Source organism: Macaca mulatta, chromosome 3, assembly GCF_049350105.2.
Source record: "Macaca mulatta isolate MMU2019108-1 chromosome 3, T2T-MMU8v2.0, whole genome shotgun sequence".
NCBI classification, from domain to species: domain Eukaryota; kingdom Metazoa; phylum Chordata; class Mammalia; order Primates; family Cercopithecidae; genus Macaca; species Macaca mulatta.
This window is the reverse complement of record NC_133408.1, coordinates 70,639,020-70,661,454: the sequence shown is the minus strand read 5'-3', so window position 1 is coordinate 70,661,454 and position 22,435 is coordinate 70,639,020. Positions and strand designations below refer to the sequence as shown.

General features: G+C 34.6%; 1 protein-coding gene across 3 annotated transcripts in view; it reads right to left on the bottom strand.

Annotated features, from left to right (window-relative positions):
• ZNF680 (zinc finger protein 680) overlaps positions 1-22,435 on the bottom strand; it is a 71,788-nt gene that overhangs the window by 8,977 nt on the left and 40,376 nt on the right. The window contains exons 4-5 of one of the 3 annotated variants that reach the window (XR_013415258.1): positions 17,259-18,689; positions 15,739-15,865 (exon numbers count right to left, since the gene is read on the bottom strand). Coding sequence is in view for 1 of the 3 variants with exons in the window: in XM_015133433.3 (XP_014988919.2) it covers positions 17,356-18,689 (1,334 nt within the window). In the remaining 2 variants the exon portion in view is untranslated. Of the gene's footprint in view, positions 1-15,738; positions 15,866-16,061; positions 18,690-22,435 lie in introns of those variants that run through there. The other 2 variants (XR_013415257.1, XM_015133433.3) reach the window with 2 other exon arrangements.

Here is a 22,435-nt window from a genome sequence, read left to right as displayed (position 1 = left end):
TTTACACAAAAATAATGAACTATAATGTGTTGCCATGATTTAGTCTCTAATGAGCTTATAAATAAATCCAGACTTCAGTTTTGTTCAGTACCTCTAAAGGTGGTATATCAAGAATCCTTATGCTACGGAGAAAACAGATTCTGCCAATACCTGAGAAATCAACTGGAAGTTTTTTTTTTTTTTTTTTTTTTTTTTGAGAAGGAGTTTCACTTGTCGCCCAGGTTGGAGTGTAATGGCACGATCTTGGCTCACTGTAACCTCTGCTTCCCGGGGTTCAAGCGATTCTCCTGCCTCAACCACCTAAGTAGCTGGGATTACAGGCGCGTGCTACCACACCCAGCTAATTTTTGTATTTTTAGTAGAGATGGGGTTTCACCATGTTGGTCAGGCTGGTCTCAAACTCCTAACCTCAGGCGATCCTCCCACCTTGCCTCACAAAGTGCTGGGATTACAGGGGTGAGCCACCACACCTGGCCATCTGTGAGTTTTTTGTCTGCTTAAGAAGCCTTAATCTTTCAAGGATTGTATCTTCTTTCATTTTCTATCTGCATCTTCCTTTTTCTTTAGCCAATGGATGAAAACAATGTGTCAGAGAAGACACATTTGCTTCTTATCCACACATCACTTCCACTCATTACTAGTCAATATGGGTAGAGCTGAGAATAGCAGTATCCTGGCAGGACAGCCACTTCCTAGCAATAAAAACACACTAAAAAAAATCATAAATCTTCTTTAAAAAGCTAACATATTTTAAACAAAATAAGTATATGCCTCAATAATAAAGTGCTTGTGGTAAAATATTACTTTTGTTGATCTCTATTGAGCTAGGGTAATATTTGACCGAAAGATAGCAAATATACAGCAGAAAAATATTATTTTAAATAAGAATGTTGTGAAGTTATTCTGTCAATACTATTATGACCTCATACTAATAGTCTCATCTATAGTTGTGCAACATCAAATGCTACTTTTTATTAAAAGTTGTATTTTATATAAGTATTTCATTTATATCACCCTCTTTCACTATTTCAATGTCTTCTTCCGTTTATATCAGTAGAAAACAGGCCAGCTGGTGTCAGGAAAGAACATGCTGCTATCGCTGTTTTAACGATGACGATGAAGAGCACTTGTTTGGGTGGTATTCAAGTGCCAAACACTGTTATTTGGCTTAAAGTACTGGTTTCCTATTTTCCCCTAAATTTATTGATAATATACAATTTTTTAGCTAAGAAGATTTTATCTCATTCATATGTTTTATGGAATTTGGTTTATGTTTAACTGTTTCTGATTTATCTGGCATGTGAAAATTTCCCATGAATCCAAATTGAGTACTAAAAACAATCTTTTACTAAAAGCCTTTGAGGCAAAGATTCATACTTTTTTTGTAATATGGAAGAAATGTGTTAACCATGTACACAGTAATCACTCTGAATACAGCACTCTCAGTGCCCAGTATTCACCCTGAGTCACTCAGAAAAAATTGGTATCTCTGCAAAGACACAGAAAAAGGTGCCAAAAGGACGTGCACCACATTGCACATAAATGCTTTTCACATGCACCTATTAGGGTCTTAATTTAATGGGCTGTTATTTGCATGTCCAGATGCTTCCTGAATCTAGTCATACAATTTTTTGGCAGCTAATGGCATCTTTTACCCATTAGTTTTATATAATTATTTGTCTGGCTGGAAAATAAATTTTTTGTCAGTTTACTCTAAATTGAGAGACTAGATTTGCAATCTTCAATCTTTCAGTGTTAAGGTAAATCAGAGAAGAGCAATGTGTTATGTAGCATGCATTTTTCTGCCCATCAAAATTCTTGTATTGCCTTGGAAACCCGAGGGAGCCATCTAAATTACACTCCCTTTGAATCCTTTAGCCAGAATTTTAGATTTTAAAAGGTCAAGAACATAATGATGGAGTAAAGCGAAAATCATGTCTTTGCTCCGTGTTAGTAATCAGGCCATTTCAAAAAGCATAGCAATTATGCCAACCCATTGAAAAAATGTGGTTTTGATGAATTTTATTCTACTTCAAATGTTTCATCCAATTGTTACTTTTATCATGTTAAACTAAGAAAAACTATATACATAACTCCATGCATTCTAGACATAATCATATTGTTTAAAGTACAGTATTGTATTACAGTATAGTAAAATCCTCTGTAATTAGATATCAATTACTAATAAATTTATTATGTCTTCAAGGTATTTCAATTGTACAAATAATTAGGTATGCTTTTTCATAATAAGTTCAATTCTAGGAGGGTACACACTAGTCTCCATGGTATGCTTGTAATGAGTAGTGTAAAACTGGGCTACCAGAATGGTGCAGACATGCTGATTTAATTATAGTAAGAATGAGATCCCTTGTTGGTAGACTGTTGAGTTCTATCAGTTCCAGAGGCTGATCATTCACTACGGCTTACTAAATGTCATTCCATAGTGCCAGTGAGCTCTTTCATCCAGGTTGTTTCTTCCTCCCATTGATGTAATCATGTGTTGTCTTCTCTGTTTATCTTAGGTTATCTCAGATGAGAGGTGATTTTTTTTTTTTTTTTTTTTTTGCATAAACTGGACTTTTTTTTCCCCTCTGCCATGAGATCCTCCTGTCCTCCCTACTGGAAGCACCATGTGGGAGGCAGGAATGATACCAATATACAAATATATTTCCTGCCGTATGGCTACCATAAGCAGCTTACAGCATGGCCCAGCTAGAAATCACTTACTTCCAGGCCAGCTGAAGTGTTTTTCTATTATGTATCCCTTTCTCTTAAAAGCATCTCTGATTCAGTTTAGCCCAATCATGATAATCTCCCTTTTGATGGCCACAAAGGCAACACATTAGTGACCTAATTTTATGAGTAATTTCACACCACAGTGACAGTTTTACACTCAAGAGGAAAGGATTACACGGCAGGTGTGAAACAGACTGGGAATCTTGAGGATCATCTTAGAATTTTGCCCATCCACCTGAATAGACTTTTAAAGTAGTCTTTTAGTTTTTTTTTTTTTTTTGAGACAGAGTGTCGCTCTGTGGCCCAGGCTGGAGTGCGGTGGCACGGCGCGATCTCGGCTCACTGCAAGCTCCGCCTCCCGGGTTCACGCCATTCTCCTGCCTCAGCCTCCCAAGTAGCTGGGACTACAGGCGCCCACCACCACACCTGGCTAATTTTTCGTATTTTTAGTAGAGACGGGCTTTCACCATGTTAGCCAGGATGGTTTTGATCTCCTGACCTCATGATCCACCCACCTCGGCCTCCCAAAGTGCTAGGATTACAGGTGTGAGCCACCGCACCCGACCTAGTCTTTCACTTTCTTTTGTTATCTAAGTAAACACAGATAATACCTGCAAACAATAATTAATTACTTTCCAATTTTATTCACGACAAATATTAACTAATTTTTTTCTGGCTTAAATTATTTCTTTTTAATGTACTATTTTATACATTCATGCACAGATATAACAATGAAAATGTATCCAATTATTCAATTTCTAAAAATTTTGTATTTAAAATGAGTGTTTAAAATAGTTACTTTCTGTTTGAAGTTTTTTATTGTTGTACTCAAGAGTGTTATCTCTGTAGACAAAGTTGCCTGTGGTTTAATATTGGCTCTGCTATTGTGAGCAAGTCATTTCTCTCAGTGGCTCTGTTTCTTCCTCTGGTAAAATGAGGGTAAATAATGTTATCTATGTTATTAAGTTACTGTGAGAATTAAACTTATTAACACATATATACTGTTATGGTCAGTACTCAGTAGAAATTAGCTAATTTTAATAATATATGCTGAATTACATTAATACATGCTTTAACACAGAAATATTTTTCCATAAGACATGACTTTTTCAACCAATAGACAAATATATATTTATATTAATTATTTTTAAAATGTGGTATAAACAATGAAATACTATTCAGCATTAAGAAAGGGTAAATCCCATTATTTGAAACAAGATAGATAAATTTAGAAGACACTATGATAGATGAAATAAGCCAGACACAGAAAGAGAAATACTGCATAATCTCGTTTATATGTAGAATTTAATAAAGTTTTACTCAAAAAAGTAGAAAGTGGAGTAATGGTTACCAGAGCCTGGGGGTGGTTGGAAGGAAACAGAGAGTTGTTCATCAAAGGGTACAAAGTTTCAAATAGGGTAAATAGGTTTTGAGATCTATTGCACAGGAGAGTGACTATAGTAAACAACAATATATTGTGTATTTCAAAAGAACTAGGAGTACATTTCAAATGTCTCACCACAAAGGATAGGTAAGCGAGGTGATAGATATGTTATTCAACTCAACTTAATTATTCCTTCTTTTGTTTTTTCTGAGATGGAGTTTCGCTCTTGTCACCCAGGCTGGTGTGCAATGGCACGATCTCGGCTCACCACAACCTCTGTCTCCCAGGTTCAAGTGGTTCTCCTGCCTCAGCCTCCCGAATAGCTGGGATTTACAGGCGTGAGCCATCCATATTATATGCGTATATTAAAACATCACATTGTACCCCATAAATGTATACAACTCTGATTTGCCATTTAAAAATACTATTAATACTTTTCTTAGAAAAAAGAGAAATAAACTAAGAATTTGGGCCAGAGAAAAAAGTGTTTTTTCATCTTAAAATTCCAGGAAATATATATATATATAATATAAATTTTATATATATATATGAAATTTCAAATGGCTCGCTCATTTAGTGATATGGGTTAGTAAACTTTTAATGTTATGAACAGTATGAACCCAACACTCAAGAATAAATTTTCTTGATTTTTAATGTCCAAAATAATAAAATACTTTAAAAGGCTATAAAGCAACTGTTTTGAGTAAAATTCTCTCTAAATGTCTAAGTAAATGATTTCCTTCACTTGTTAGAGAAACAAGTTATTTGAATATATATACACACACACACATATATACATGCACATACTTTTTTTTGAGACAGAGTCTCGCTCTGTTGCCGAGGCTGGAGTGCAGTGGTGCAATCTCAGCTCACTGCAACCTCCGCCTCCTGGGTTCAAGCATGAATATATATTTTTAAACTACATTTAAATTTACTGGAGTCCTAAAGAGCAATACTCAATAAGAAATGTTTCCATAATATTTATATTTATGCTGTATATGAATCTGCCAAGAATAGTATTAAAAACATTTAACTACTCTTATAGCCCCAGACTGACTGATTAGAATTAACATGGGTTACAAACTACTGATGTGGCTAGCTTGTTTTCAGGCTTAATATTAACCATGATCTAACAGAATAAAAAATGAGAGCTAATAATTTCCTGTATACTCGCTACGTGACTAAAAATGAAACAGACTGGAATTACTAATCAGTCACTTACAACATAGTTTTAAACGTTTAAGAAACACGTGAAGTTTCTTTTAAACTCATTTAACAACTTATTTTTATTGATTTTTCACTTCTATTAGAAGACTAATTAAAATGTCTGTTACTACAAACCTATGAATTTTATTCATATCTAAACACAGTGGCAATCTTAAAAGATCTGTATGCTTAGACTTAAGGAAAGCCTGTTTTTTATTTACACTAAGAAGATAACTGCTTTCCAGTAAACCCAATGTGGTAATTATGACTCACAATAATAAGATCCCCATTCCCAATTAAATAACAATGCCCCTTAAAAACCCTAATTAAAGTCTTGGGAATCCCATCAATAAGTAATTTAAAAAAAAACACTTTCTAATGTGCATTTTAAAAAGCTTGCAAAAAACCAAAACCAAACCTCTTAGTAACTCCAAACTGTCCTTGCTAAATCAAATACCAAATAATGCTCCCCCACCACCGCCTTTTTTAAATAGCCTTAAAAAAGCTTTCGTAAAAACACCTACTATATCCCAACTCAATAAAAAATAGGTTTATTATTCAGGCAGTCCCTAATATTAAAAACAAAAACAAACAAAAACAAATTGCAAAAACAGACAGTTTCCAAAAATCTAATTTTGCTCAACCTCAATTTAAAACTTTGCAGTTTGTAAACAACACTCTCCTCTGTGCCCCAACTGAGGGGGTCTTTCAAAAAGGCACTAAGGTTCTTTTTAATTTTCTAGCAGGTAAAAAATACTAAATATCCAAATCTAAAGCTCAGCTCAAACTTCAGTAAGGTACTTAAGTCTAGTCTTGTCAAAAAACACTAAAGCAGACAGGCGCGGTGGCTCACGCCTGTAAACCCAGCACTTTGGGAGGCTGAGAAGGGCGGATCACGAGGTCAGGAGTTCGAGACCAGCCTGACCAACATAGTGAAACCCTGTCTCTACTAAAAATACAAAAATTAGCCAGGCATGGTGGCAGGTGCCTGTAATCCCAGCTACTCGGGAGGCTGAGGCAGGAGAATCGCTTGACCCTGGGAGGCAGAGGTTGCAGTGAGCCAAGATCACGCCATTGCACTTCAGCCTGGGAGACAAGAGCAAGACTTGGTCTCAAAAAAAAAAAAAAAAAAAAAAAAGCACTATTAAAAATAAATATCCAAGCTATAAATATATTTTTTCAAAAAAGCACTATTAAAAATAAATATCCAAGCTATAAATATATTTTAAAAGCTTTTATGTTTTTCTCTTCATAAATCTTTTCTAAAAAAAGTTTATTAAGGGGCTGGGCACGGTGGCTCATGCCTGTAATCCCAGCACTTTGGGAGGCCAAGGCGGGCAGATCACAAGGTCAAGAAATCGAGATCATACTGGCCAAGATGGTGAAACCCCGTCTCTACTAAAAAAAAATACAAAAGTTAGCTGGGTGTGGTGGCGTGTGCCTGTAGTCCCAGCTACTCAGGAGGCTGAGACAGGAAAATCATTTGAACCTGGGAGGCAGAGGTTGCAGTGAGCCGAGATTGTGCCATTGCACTCCAGCCTGGGCAACAAGAGCAAAACTCTGTCTCAAACAAACAAACAACAAAACAAGAAGTAATTTAGTTTCTTCTTGGTCAACTAAATTAATTTTCTCCACTGTGCCCTGTCATTCTTGGTCCATTCCTAAAAGGCCCTAAAGTTATCTCTGGTGGCCTAAAACTTCTTAAAAACAAGAAAAGCACAAATCTCATTTTTAAAAAATTTTTCTCATAAAATCCCTAACAACTGTATTCCTAGACCTGTAAATAAAAACTGTATTTCTAGTCTTGTCCCTAAAAGGCTTTACCCAGAGGCCAATAATCCAGTTAAAAGTTGGCAAATAAAAAATCTTATAACTACTAAATCTTTTTTTTTTCCTGTGTGGTTATACACGTGTTGTGTGTGTAATGTCTATTTTAAAAAGCTCTAATTAAAAATAAGTGCTTAAATCAATTTAAAAAAAAAAAGGCTGTGGTACCTTTCAGTTTATGTAACTTTAATCTTTAAAAAATAAAATCAGTCTCAAAAATTATTAATAAAGTGTAAATGTCTTCAAAATGTAAATAGGTAACCAAAATTATTCTGGTGAAATATTAAATTTGCTAAATGTTTTAAGGTTGTAAACTGCTCCTCTGGCCTTTAAAAACTGTTCTATTTGCCTGCTTCACAATGAGTAAGGCCAAAAAGCATATGCACCCCTAACTATGCAAAAAAAATAGTCAAAATCTATCTGCACCTAGCACATAACTAAAACAATTTACCAGGTTTTACATTCAAGTTAAAAACTGCTGAAAGTTACCATTATAACATATAATTAAAACTACTAAAAATAAATTTACAAGGTATGCAAACACAGTAAAATGTTTTTAGTAAGATCTTTTTTAAAAGTACATTTTGCCTAAAAATAAAAAAGTCTTAAAGCAAAAGCTTTAAATTGTAAAAAAAAAAAAAGAATTGTAAAAATCTTGCAAAAAACTTCTGTATGTAAACATATCAACTAAATTCAAAAGGATATTATATAGTTTTTCAAATTAAGCATTAAAATACAAACACAAGGTTTTATTAAAGCACTAATCTATTCTTTAGCAAAATTTGTAAAGGGTTATAAAAGGTTTATAAAACTCTCACCTCATGGTCTAATTAGTTAAAATTAAAGAAAATTGTTTATAAGGTTTCATTAAAATTGGGGTTAACATTAACAGTATGCAAAAGTAAAATTTAGCTCTCTTTCTTTTCATCAAATTTTTTTGTTGTTGTTGTTAAGATACAGTCTCGCTCTATCACCCAGGCTGGAGCTCAGTGGCATGATCTCAACTCACTGTAATCTCCGCCTCCTGGGTTCAAGCTACTCTCCTGTCTCAGCCTCCTGAGTAGTTGGGACTACAGGCGCCTGCCACCACACCTAGCTAACTTTTGTATTTTTAGTAGAGATGGGATTTCACCATGTTGGCCAAGATGGTCTCGATCTCCTGACCTTGTGATCCACCGTCCTAGGCCTCCCAAAGTGCTGGAATTACAGGCGTGAGCCACCACACCTGGCCAATCAAAATTTTTGTGTAATAATAAGAGCTAATAAAAAGTTTTGCTTTTTCAAATTTTAAGTCATCATTTTAGCAAAACAAATAACTTATGGTAATTTAAAATTTTATTTCAGAATATCAAGTGTTTTAAACCTCCAACATCTTCAACAAACTTCACAAAATCAAATTTCAGTTTCAAAGTTGTCTTTTCTAATGTCTAGCTCTTGAGTGCTGCAAGGGGCTCCTGGGGCATCCAAAACAGAGGTTAACAAAATTATTTAACAAGTTTGGGTATATAAAACTGTCAAATTAATATCTTCCTCAGGTCATATTTTAGTAAATATCATTAACATATGTTCCAAAACCATATAAAATGTGTAAGATTCTAATGTCTAAATGTGCACCATCAATCACAATTAAGGTTATGTTATTATAAGCTACAAAAATAACCAAATTTCTTTGTCAATTGTGCTTCTAACTGTAACCACCCTAAACATTTTGTCATTTGTAAACAAATCGTTATCTTAATTTACTTCAAAAAATGGTTTATAATTAGCTGTAAAACTTTAACAAATGCTCTCCAATGCAGGTTTCTCATAACAAAACAAAAATTATAAATAGCTAAGATATTTATAAATATCACGCAAAACAAAAGTTAACAAAATAATAAAAAACAAAAGCAATGTTTTGTTTTTGTTTTTTTGAGACGGAGTCTTGCTCCGTCGCCCAGGCTGGAGTGCAGTGGCACGATCTCGGCTCACTGCAAGCTCCACCTCCCAAGTTCATGCCATTCTCCTCCCTCAGCCTCCCGAGTAGCTGGGACTACAGGCACCTGCCACCACGCCCGGCTAATTCTTTTTTGTATTTTTAGTAGAGACGGGCTTTCACTGTGTTAGCTAGGATGGTCTCGATATCCTGACCTCGTGATCCACCTGCCTCAGTCTTCCAAAGTGCTGGGATTACAGGCGTGAGCCACCGCGCCCGGTCAAAGCAATGTTTTTAACTTTTTCTTAAACCGTTGCTAATCTTGGCCGGGCACAGTGGCTCACGCCAGCACTTTGTGGGAGGCTAAGGCAGGTGGATCACCTGAGGTCGGGATTTCAAGACCAGCCTAACCAACATGGAGAAACCCAGTTTCTACTAAAAATACAAAATTAGCCGGTCGTGGTGGCACTTGCCTGTAATTCCAGCTACTCGTGAGGTTGAGACGGGAGAATCGCTTGAACCCAGGAGGCGGAGGAGGTTGCAGTGAGCCAAGATCGCACCATTGCGCTCCAGCCTGGGCAACAAGAGCAAAACTCCATCTCAAAAAAGCAAACAAACTAATCTTTATTTTGCTTTTCAAAGTAAGAATTTCTTAAAACCTTTTAACAAGCAAGGTATACTCCTGTAAATAAAATTTAAAATGCATCTGCTTCTCTCAGCCTAGTTCCTCTAAAATCTAAAAACTAAATTATTCTTGACTTACAACAATATAGTTGTTTCCATCAGCGCAACAAAAATCCATTTTCTTTTGCAACAAAACACAATTAAAAAAAAAAAAAAACTTGCTGTTTTACCAAAGCTTTAAATAAAAGAGTGTATTTCTCTTTTAAAAAATCAAGCTTAACTTACCAATAAAATCCCCTTAAAAGAAACTGGCCACGTACCTTATCTACACAGTCTCTGTATAGGGTTCCTAAGCTGTGTTAAGTAAAAAATCCTAAAATCCCTGTGCTTCTAAAACCTTAAAAAAAAATTACCCAACTCTTAAGTATTTAAGGGTACAAACCCATGGCTAAGCTTGGCTATAAGAAATCCTATGTAAAATTTCTCATAAAACAAAGTTCCATCAAAGCCAATCAAAAAGCCTATGTAAAGGTAATTACTTTTGTTGCACTTTATGCAAATCATCCCAGTCAAATATAAAACTAAAGTCTATTTTACAAATAACTCATTCCTATTATACATTTTAACAAAAATAAAAACTAAAAAAAAGTCTTAAAACTTATAATACATCTATCATTAACTTCTAGTTGCATTAGTTATTTTTACATTTCTGCCTGTATTTGAAACTAACTATACTTAGTTTAGTTAGCCAACCAGCAATCTCTAGCTGTGGTTCAAAGAAAACAAAACAAAAAAAAATTGAATTATGTAAAAATCTAAATAAATATTCTAGTTCTAAACAATAATACTGCAAATCCTGCTAAGTAATAAAAATAAATAAGGTGCCCATAACCCAAAGGTTTCCTTTTTAAAAAAGCAAAATCAAAAAAGCTAACCAAAGCCAAGCCTCATGCACCCAAATCTTAGAAAGCGTAACTATTGCCACCAATTATCGGGGTATGTCAGTAGCTTCAAAATTTTTAATCTGTCCTTACCCACCTTCTCTCATTTTAATACGTATCCTCTACTAACCCAAATTGTTTCTTTCCACCTAAAGGCTATCAAGCTCCAAACAGCAATGCAAACACACACACACACACACACAAATGTGCACCTCTTCCAAAAACCCTTAAACTAGCATCCCCCCAAAAAAATCCTAGCTACTGTTCCCTTTGCCCCTTTCCAGCAAAAAGTAGCCCAAAAAAATCCAATGCCTAATCTCTGTAAAAGTAGTTAGGGTTTCCATTCCTGAGTGGGGACTCAAAGAAGTTTGCTTGCCTTAGGTATACAGCAAGAGAAAGGTCCCTGAAAAGTCCCCAGCCCATGAGTTATTGCCTCATCCCCACAAATGTAAAATGCAACCTGGAAAAAAAAATTCAAGCTGCAGCCATCAATAAAAAAACTGGCACGAAGTATTGTGCCTAAAAACATGCCCACAGCTGCACAAATAAAAAAACCTCCAGCCTATTTAAATAAAAGCTTGCACTGCCCGGCGCGGTGGCTCAAGCCTGTAATCCCAGCACTTTGGGAGGCCGAGAGGGGCGGATCACGAGGTCAGAAGATCGAGACCATCCTGGCTAACACGGTGAAACCCTGTCTCTACTAAAAAAATACAAAAAACTAGCTGGGCGAGGTGGCGGGTGCCTGTAGTCCTAGCTACTCGGGAGGCTGAGGCAGGAGAATGGCGTAAACCCGGGAGGCGGAGCTTGCAGTGAGTCGAGATCCGGCCACTGCACTCCAGCCCCGGAGACAGAGCGAGACTCCGTCTCAAAAAAAAAAAAAAAAAAAGGCTTGCACAAACCTCTAGCTCACTCAAATAAAAAGCAAGGCCTGGTATAAAATGCCTTTATCCTTTATATAATCAGAGGGCTCCACAAAATTTTCTACTCCTTTTGTGGGCATAAACACAGTGGGCTCCAGTGGGCACTCACCTTTATTTAAACTCTACGGCGGCTCCTATAAATCATCACTTCAGCCCCTAATTGGTCCCAGGCCAAAGTCCCAGGCCAAGCTTTCACTTCAGCTTCTAATAGGTCCTGGGCCAAGCTAAGCAGCATCTATATATCATCATTTCAGCTTCTAATTGGTCCTGGGTCAAGCTAAGCAGCATCTATATATCATCATGGCAGCTTCTAATTGGTCCTGGGCCAAGCTAAGCGGCATCTATATATCATCATTTCAGCTTCTAATTGGTCCTGGGTCAAGATCTCAGCCCAAGCTTTCTAATTAGTCCCAGGCTAAGCTAAGTCACATGTTCTCCAAAACAGCCCACAAAACTAAGCACATTTCTTTTTATTCCTAGACCATAATAACCCTGAACTCCAGCCTCATAGGGGGAACCCCTATTCAGAAACCCCTCTCTGCTAGCAAAAAGCTTTCTTCTTTTGCTTATTAAACTTTCACTCCAACCTCACTTTTGTGTTCGTACTTTTTAATTTTCATAAAAATAAAACAAAAACCCCTAAGTGTTATCTCAAACAAAAGAAAACCTGTTAAATCTTGTTGCATTGCTAAAACTACAACAGAGCTACTCTAGGAATATACCAGGAAAGGCAGGAGAATTCATAGTCCCTTTAAAGGAAGCAAATTGCTCCTGCAGGACCTGGGAGACAGCCCAAATATTCTGAGTGCCCAAACTGTAAAAGTGGAAAAAGGGGCTTTTTAAGCTCCCAAATTTATAAAACAGTAACTATTAGACCTAAGAAATTAAATAGACAGAAACATAATAATCGTGGGGGACTTCAATACTCCACTGACAGTACCAGACAGGTCATCAAGAGAGAAAGTCAATAAAGAAAAAATGGATTTAAACTATACCGTGGAACAAAGGGGCTTAACAGCTATTTACAGAACATTCTAGCCAAAAACCACAAACTATGCATTTTATTAATCAGGACATGAAACTTTCTCCAAGACAGAACATACGATAGGCCACAAAACAAGTCTCAATACATTTAAGAAAACTGAAATGTTATCAAGTACTTTCTAGGACCGCAGTGGAATAAAATAGAAAATTAACAACAACAAAAACCTTTAAAACCAGTCAAATACATGGAAATTAAATAACCTGCTTCTTCAACAATAAAATCAAGATAAAAATATTTTTTAAATTTAATGGAATGATATGGTGACAAAATCTATCAAAACCTCTGGGATACAGCAAAGGCCATGCTAAGAGGAAAGTCCATAGCTTTGTCTACATCAAAAAGTCTGAAAGAGCACAATAGACTATCTAAGGTCACGCCTCAAGGAACTAGAGAAACAAGAACAAACGAAACCCAAACCCAGCAGAAGAAAGGAAACAAGATCAGAGCAGAACTAAATAAAATTAAAAAAAAAAAAAGATAAATGAAACATAAATCTGGTTTTTTAAAAGATAAATAAAATTGATGGACCATTAGCAAGATTAACTAAGAAAAAAAGAGAGAATATCTAAATAAGTTTAATTTGAAACAGGAAATATCACAACTGACATCACAGAAATATAAAAGATCATTCAAGGCTACCATAAACACCTTTACACACATAAACACAAAAATCTAAAGGAGATGAATTAATTCCTGCATATGTACAACCCTCCTAGCTTAAATCAGGAAAAATCAGAAACCCTGAACAGTGAGTAAAAATCGTAATTTAAAAAATTAAAGTACAAGACCACACAGATTCACAGCAGAATTCTACACTATTCCACAAGACAGATTAAGAGGGAACCTTCCATAATTCATTGTATGAAGCCAGCATCACCCTAATACCAAAACCAGAAAAGAACATAGCCAAAAAAGAAAACTACAGACTGATATCCCTAATGAACACAGATGCTAAAATCCTTTAAAAAAATACTAGCTAGGCCGGGCGCGGTGGCTCAAGCCTGTAATCCCAGCACTTTGGGAGGCCGAGACGGGCGGATCACGAGGTCAGGAGATCGAGACCATCCTGGCTAACACGGTGAAACCCCGTCTCTACTAAAAAATACAAAAAACTAGCCGGGCGAGGTGGCGGGCGTCTATAATCCCAGCTACTCGGGGAGGCTGAGCCAGGAGAATGGCGTAAACCCGGGAGGCGGAGCTTGCAGTGAGCTGAGATCCGGCCACTGCACTCCAGCCCAGGCAACAAAGCGAGACTCCGTCTCAAAAAAAAAAAAAAAAAAAAAAAAAAAAAAAACTAGCTAACTGAATTCCAACAACATATCAAAAAGGTAATCCACTATGATCAAGTGGGTTTTGTATCAGGGATGCAGGGATGATTTAACATACACAAGTCAAGAAACATGATACACTACATAAACAGAATTATAAACAATGATCATCTCAATAAACACAGAAAAAGCATTTGACACAATCCAGCATTCCTTTATAATTAAAACCCTCAACAAAATCTGCATACAAAGGACATATCTCAATGTAATAAAAGCCATCTATGTCAAACACACAGCCTACATAACACTGAACAAGGAAATTTTGAAAGCATTCTCTCTGAAAACAGGAACAAGACCAGGATGTGTACTTTCATCATTTTTATTTAACATAGCACTGGAAGTCCTAGCCAGAGCAATCAAATAGGAGAAAGAAATAAAGGGCATCCAAAGAGGAATCTAAGCTGTCACTATTTGTTGATGATATGATTGTATACCTAAAGAACCATAAAGACTCCTCCAAAAATCTCCCAGAACTGACCAGCGAATTCAACAAAGTTTCTAGATACAAAATTTACGTACACAAATCAGTCACTCTGCTATATACCAGTAGTGACTGGGTTGAGAATTAAATCCAGAATGCAACTTTTTTTTACAATAGCTGGAAAAAAAATACTTAAAAATATACCTAAACAATGACATGAAAGACCTCTACAAGGAAAACCACAAAACACTGCTAAAAGAAATCACAGACAACACAAACGAATGGAAACACATCCCATACTCATGGATTGGTAGAATCACTATTGTCAAAATGACTACATTGCCAAAAGTGATCTAGAAATTCAATGTAATTCCCATCAAAATACCAACATCATTCTTCACAGAATGAGAAAAGACAATCCTAAAGTTTACATAACTTTATACTATAAAGCCATAGTCACAAAAACAGCATGGTACTGATCTAAAAATAGGCACATAGACCAATGTAACAGAATAGAGAACCCAGAAATAAAACCAAATACTTACAGCCAACAGATTTTTGTCAAAGCAAACAAAAACATAAAGTGGGGAAAGGAAACCCTATTGAACAAATAATGCAGGAATGTTTAAGCAAGCCCATGTAGAATAAAACTGGAAACTCATCTCACAACTTACACAAAAATAAACTCAAGATAGATATAAGACCTAAAACAGTAAAAATTCTAGAAGATAACGTTTGAAAAACTTTTCTAGACATTTGCTTGGGCAAAGACTTCATGAACAAGAACCCAAAAGCAAATGAAACAAAAACAAATATATACAGATGGGGCTTAATTAAACTAAAAAGCTTCTGCAGAGCAAAAATAATCAGCAAAGTTAACAGACAACCCACAGAGTGAGATCAAATCTTCACAATCTATACATCTGTCAAAGAACTAAGATCCAGAACCTACAAAAAACTCATACAAACCAGCAAGAAATAAAAACAATCTCATTTAAAAGTAGGCTAAAGATATGAATAGACAATTCTCAAAAGAAGATATACGAATGGCCAAGAAACATACGGAAACATGCTCAACATCTCTAATTATCAGAGTAATGCAAATTAAAACCACAATATGATACCACCTCACTCTTGCAAGAATGGCCAAAATTTAAAAATTTTAAAATATATAAGAGGTGTTGGTGGGGATGCAGTGCAAAGGGAACAATTTTACACTTCTGGTGTGAATGTAAATTAGGACAACCACTCTGAAAAACAGTGTGGAGTTTTTTTAAAGAAGTAAAAGTTGATCTATCATTTGATCTAGTAATCCTACTACTAGGTATCTATCCAGAGGAAAAAAAGGCATTATATGAAAACAGACACTTGCATACCTGTTTGTAGTCTATGTGCCTATTTGTATACCAGCACCATGCTGTTTCGGTGACTATGGCTTTATAGTATAGTTTAAAGTCAGGTAATGTGATGCCTCCAGATTTGTTCTTGTGGCTTACTCTTGCTTTTGCTATGTGGAATCTAAAAGAAAATTTTATTACTTTTGATCACATCAATTAACCTGGAGGACAGCATATTAGCTGAAATAAGCCAGGTACAGAAAGAATAATATCTCATGACCAAATAACATATTATTACTCCCTTTTACCTCCCTCGAGTAAAGTGAAAAAGGTTAAAGTTAATGGTATAATAACACTTCATTGAATGCACAATAGTCTTAACATGTTAAAGAAATGTTTAATTACAAAATTAAGCTTATACATAATCTAAAAATTTTCAAACGTACTGCATTTATAGCATAAAAGTACAATTAGTAAAATGACTCACTAGTAATTTAATTACATTTAATTTAAAGTAAAATTAAAAATGCTTTTCTCTCACTATGATGCAAAATATTACTCTGAACACCTACCTCATGTATCACTCAATATGAAAAGTAAACTAACAAGGGCCTCTGCACTTAGATTTTCATCATGAACCTACATTTTCATGCCCATACTCTTCCACAGAAAAAATCATAAATAATGCCCATCTAATAAAAAATAATCTCTCCTATACCTGACACAGCAACAATTTATCACATGCTTTCACATGTGAATACAATAGGAATGAAGATAAAGTAATTTGAGGGTTGAATTTCATTATTTACTTTTCAAATAAGCTATATTTTTTTCAAGAAAAAAAGTATACTTTCAATGTAATTATAACCCTCCAAAGAATCTTCTACTCCTTCTAAAGTTATTTACAAATAATCTAACAACTTATAGATTTTTTAATACTTAACACTCTGTTTTAGTGTAATGTCTAAAGTGTCAGTGCCTTAGTTATTTCTACTGTAAATTCTTTAATATTTACAGACTCAATTTTGGATTAAATATTTTTCATATTTACTGCATCTGCAAAAACACATTTCAATATAAAAACACATTTCAATATAAACTCGTGTTTTCTACTCTGTAGTTTTCAAAAAAAAAAGTTTTTCCAAATTCATTACATTTGCAGGATTTTTCTCCAATATAAATTCCCTGACGTTGAACAAAGTTTGAGCAACTGCTTCCGCATTTTTCTCTAGCACAAAATGTGTACAATAAGACTTGTAATACAAGTAAAGGTACTACAACCCTTCTACGCTCCTTATATTTATGTTTGTCTTCAAAATAAATATGCTTCTTCACTTTAAAGTGTTATATTTTCTGAAATTTCCTGACAGTAATTGCATTTATAATGCTTTTATTAAGTATAAACTCTCTGGTGTTAAGATGTGAAAAGATATCAATGACTTTTTCACATTCTTTATACTTGTACAATCTTTCTCAAGTAAAAATGCTTTCCTGTGCAATAAGATGTGAGTATTGGTTAAGTTTTGTCACATTCTTTACACTTATAAAATTTTCTCCAGTATAAATTATCTTACCTACAAGCAAGTGTAACAATCATTGGAAGGCTTTGTCAAATTCTTCACATTTTTAGGATTTCTCAACAGGATGGTTTCTTTTATGTTTAGAAAGGTTTTAGGTATTGTCAAAATTATTGTCACATCTTTCAGGTTTGTAGAGTTTCTCACCAGTATGGATTTTCTTATGTCTAGTAAGGTGTGAGGACCGGTTAAAAGCTTTGCCACATTCTTCACATTTGTAGGGTTTCTCTCTAGCATGAATTCTCTTATGATTAGCAAGAGTTGCAGGCCAGTTAAAAACATTGCCACATTCATCACATTTGTAGGATTTTTCTCCAGTATGAATTACCTTATGGTTAGTAAGGGTTGAAAATAAAGTAAAGCCTTTGCCACATTCTTCACATTTGTAGGTATTCTCTCTAGTATGAATTCTCTTATGTCGAGTAAGGCTGGAGCACCCATTAAAAGCTTTGCCACATTCTTCACATTTGTAGGGTTTCTCTCCAGTATGAATTCTCATATGCTCAGTAAGGTTTGAGGACTGTATAAAAGCTTTGCCGCATTCTTCACATTTGTAGGATTTCTCTCCAGTATGAATTTTCTTATGTCTAGTAAGGTTTGCAAACTGGTTAAAAGCTTTGCCACATTCTTCACATTTGTAGGGTTTCTCTCCAGTATGAATTTTCTTATGTTTAGTAAGGTTTGAAAACTGGTTAAAATCTTTGCCACATTCTTCACATTTGAAGGGTTTCTCTCCAGTATGAATTCTCTTATGGTTAGTAAGGGTTGCAAACCAGTTAAAGGCTTTGTGACATTCATCACATTTATAAGGTTTGTCTCCAGTATGAATTATCTTATGTTTACTAAGGATTGAGAATAAACTAAAGGCTTTTCCACATTCTTCACATTTGAAGGGTTTCTCTTCAATATGAATTTTCTTATGTTTAATAAGGGTTGAGGATTGGTTAAAGGCTCTGCCACATTCCTCACATTTGTAGGGTTTCTCTCCCATATGGATTCTCTTATGTTTAATAAGCTCTGAGAACCAGTTAAGAACTTTGCCACATTCCTCACATTTGTAGGAATTCTCCCTAGTGTGAATTCTTGTATGCTGTGTTAGGTGTGAAAGCATGCAAAATGATTTGCCACATTCTTTACATTTGAAAAACTTCTTTCCAGTATTTCTTATCTTATGACTGTTTGAAAATTTACGAAAGACTTTCACATATTTATCACACTGACATATTTTGCACTGGGTAGTTGTCAAACATGGGTTAAGTTCATTATAACCTTCTTTGAACACCTTAGACTCATCCACACTTTTACAGCTTATTCTTAATTGTAAATTCTCATGTCCACATTTTCCGTATCCTCTCAGTATCACTTTTTGAAAAGAATCTTTTATACTGTGCTCTGGCCAAAGGTCTTCAGTGAAATGAGAATATATAACTGAAAGACATAAAAATAACAAATTACTCCACTTCCTAGACTCCGATGAATATATTTTACAAATCAAATCTATAAAATTACACAAACTACATAAGCAAAATATAAAAATAAATAACCAAAAAATCCTAAAAGTAAAAAAAAAAAAAAGTACAAATGAAGCTCAACAAATTAGGATACACACAATGATATTTATAACAAACACATATATAAACACAATTTCAAAAGTCACAGACAAGAAGAGAATCTTGTGAGTTGCAGTATAAAAATGGTATGTCATTTACAAGCACAGTCTTTTTAAATAACCAGTGAATTTGTCAAGAAAATTTTGCAGGCAAGAAGAGAAGTGTGTGATATAGTCAAAGTCATGAATACCAAATGAGAAAAATACCATCAGCAAATCTGTCCTACAAAATGGAGGAAAAAAAAAAAACTTCCAAAATAACCACATACTGAAAAAGTATATTGGCACTGCAAATTCCCTACATATAAAAGATGCTGAAAGCAGTTTCTTCCACTGAAAATAACATGACAGAAAACAACACATTATATAAAAATACGTAACTTTATGAAAAAGATATGCATATACACAAATAGAATTCCTTAACATTATTATAATGGTGCAGAAAATGTTAATTATTCTCTCAAATTTGAAAGATATTAATAAATATACAACATAAAAGAAGAACTAGCAGCATTAATAACATAAAAGAAATAACTAGCAGCATTAATAACAAAGTTTGTATATCTGTATAGATATACAAAAGAAAATAGGAAGGAAGTGAAAGCATTTCAATACAAAAATCAACAAGACACCAAGAATGACAGAAAGAGAAAGTCAGAGACAAAGGTAAAAGAATCAAATAAAACAATAAAATAACATTAGTAAGTCTTTCTCTTTCAGAAAATTATCCAAATATATATATGTAAAATATATATGCAAAATTAACTTTCCAATCAAGAGACATACTTTCATTAAAGGGATTATTAAAGAATTTTAAGGCCAGGCATGGTGGCTCATGTCTATAATCCCAGCACTTTGGGAGGCTGAGGAGGGCGGATCAAGAGGTCAGGAGATTGAGGCCATCCTGGCTAACACGGTGAAAACCTGTCTCTACTAAAAATACAAAACATTAGCTGGGCGTAGTGGTGGGCGCCTGTAGTCCCAGCTATTCGGGAGGCTGAGGCAGGAGAATGTCGTGAAACCGGGAGGCAGAGCTTACAGTGAGCCAAGATTGCGCCACTGCACTCCAGCCTGGGCTAAGGAGCTAGACTCCGTCTCAAAAAAAAAAAAAAAAGTTTTTTAAAAACCAAGATCCAACATGCCTTTTTACAAAAGTCAGGAAAGATCTAATGATAAACAGAGACTGAAAGTGGCAAGACAAAACTAGACATTTCATGTAAATATGAATCAAATGAGAGAAGAGGTCAAAATATTACACAAAACACATCTTAAGTCAACTGTCGTATTTTATGAAATATACTTGAAGTCAAACTCCAAATAGACAAAGAAGAATTTTATTTTATTTTTTTGAGATGGAGTTTTGCTCTTGTTGCCTAGGCTGGAGTGCAATGGCGAAATCTCGGCTCACTGCAACCTCCACCTCTCGGGTTCAAGCGATTCTCCTGTCTCAGCCTCCCTAGTTGCTGGGATTACAGGCGCCCGCCACCACACCCAGCTAATTTTTTGTATTTTTAGTAGAGACGAGGTTTCACTATATTGGCAGGCTGGTCTCAAACTCCTGACGTCAGGCGATCCACCCACCTCAGCCTCCCAAAGTGCTGGGATTATAGGCATGAGCCACCACGACTGACTCACAAAGAAGAATATTAAACAATAATAGATTCATTTGCCGGGAACCAATGACAAATCTGTATATAGGAGATTTTGTGTCTGTGTGTGTGTGTGTATCTCACATTAAGTTTCCAAATATATAAAGCAAATATTGTCAGAATGAAAGAAACACATAGAGAGCAATATAACTATAGTAGAATATTTTAATACTTCACTTTCTGTAATAAAGATTTTAAAAAGACAAAATATTGGTAAAGAAACAGAGGACCTGAAGGGAGTATAAAACAATTATTTATAACAGAGGCATAGAGAACACTCCTCAACAACATCACAATAAACAGCCTTCTCAATACCTCCTACAACATTCTCCTTGATAGACAACCTGGTAGACCAAGAAAGAAATTTTAACAAATTATTTAAAACTAAATTTTTATAGATTACTTTCTATGACCAAAATGAGAGTATAGAACAGTAAGAAGAAAAAACTGAAAAATTCACAAATACATAGAAATTAAACATTACATTCTTGAACATGCTTGTTGAAATGTTAAAATAATTCATGCTGTGAAGATGTCCATCCTGCTCAATGTAATTTACAGACTTAACACAATGTTGTTCAAATTTCTCATTGCATTTTTGAAGAAACAGAAACAGCAACCCCCAAAGTATATAAAGTCTTAAGAGATAAGAGTACCCAAAAATCTGCAATAAAATAAACAATTTTAAAGGCATTACAGTTTCTGATTTTGAAACACATTACAGAGCTACAGAATTATAACAATTTGGTATGAGTACAGAAGTAAAAATGTATACTAGTAGAACAGAATGCGGCACATATATAAACTTTCTCATATATGATCATATAGGTCATTTGCATACCTGTAATTATTGCAGCATTGTTACTGAGAGCCAATAGGTAAAAGCAGTGCAGATTTGTCACCAAATTACTCAGTAGATATAATTTAAAATATAAAATACTTAAATATCACCTAGTATTTAAAAAGCACAAAATATTCTAACAACTATAAAGCTTGATGACATTGTGCAAAATAAAATGAGCCAGTCACAAAGAGATTGTATGAGATATACAAAGCAGTTACACTCTTAGAGAAAACAGAGTAGTGTTTGAAAAGTGCCAGGAAATGGGTAAAATTCATAGTTTTTTAATGGGTATTGATATTTAGCTTTGCAAGATAAAAACATTCTAGGAATATGTTGCATAACAATGTCAATATAATAGGACTAAAATAAATATTTAAAAATATTCTATTGTAAATATTATATGTTTTTGACAAGTAAAAATAGACAATACCTAAAAGAGACACAGAGTTATGACAGTTTCTACATTATCTTTAAATAGAAAAGTTTTTCTCCCATACAAAAATAATACAGATTCATGAATAAATAGATGTTGAAACTAGGAGAATTTCTATGACTGCTCACCTAGACAAGATTAAATAACCATTCGCAACAAACCTATACCAGAAATATAAAAAGAACAGGGAAAATATTTATACGGGTAAACACAGAGATTGTTATATTGGTAGTAGACATATGGCTGATTCATACTTGACTTTGTTCCACACTGTCTTAAATTTTACAGAGTTAAATATTGGCATACTCAATTATAATATAAACTAAAAAACCAAAACAATTAACTCGTTTGAGGTGGCATATCCTAAAATATGTAACACAAAAATATAAAATTCCAAAAGAAAATTAAAACATGAAATGTAAAACTTATTGGACACCATCAAGTACATCAATATATTCATTTAAAAACTCTTAGAAGAATGTAGGGAAAAAGTAATGTAGAGGTTACTTGTAGACAAAAAAGCCTGAGAACTTCCCAAATTTTGATGTAGCAATAAAATTCCTAACCAATAATACTTGATTCAAGATTAGTTTACTTTAAAAACAGATAAAAATAAAGACTTTTCAAAATAAAAGGTGA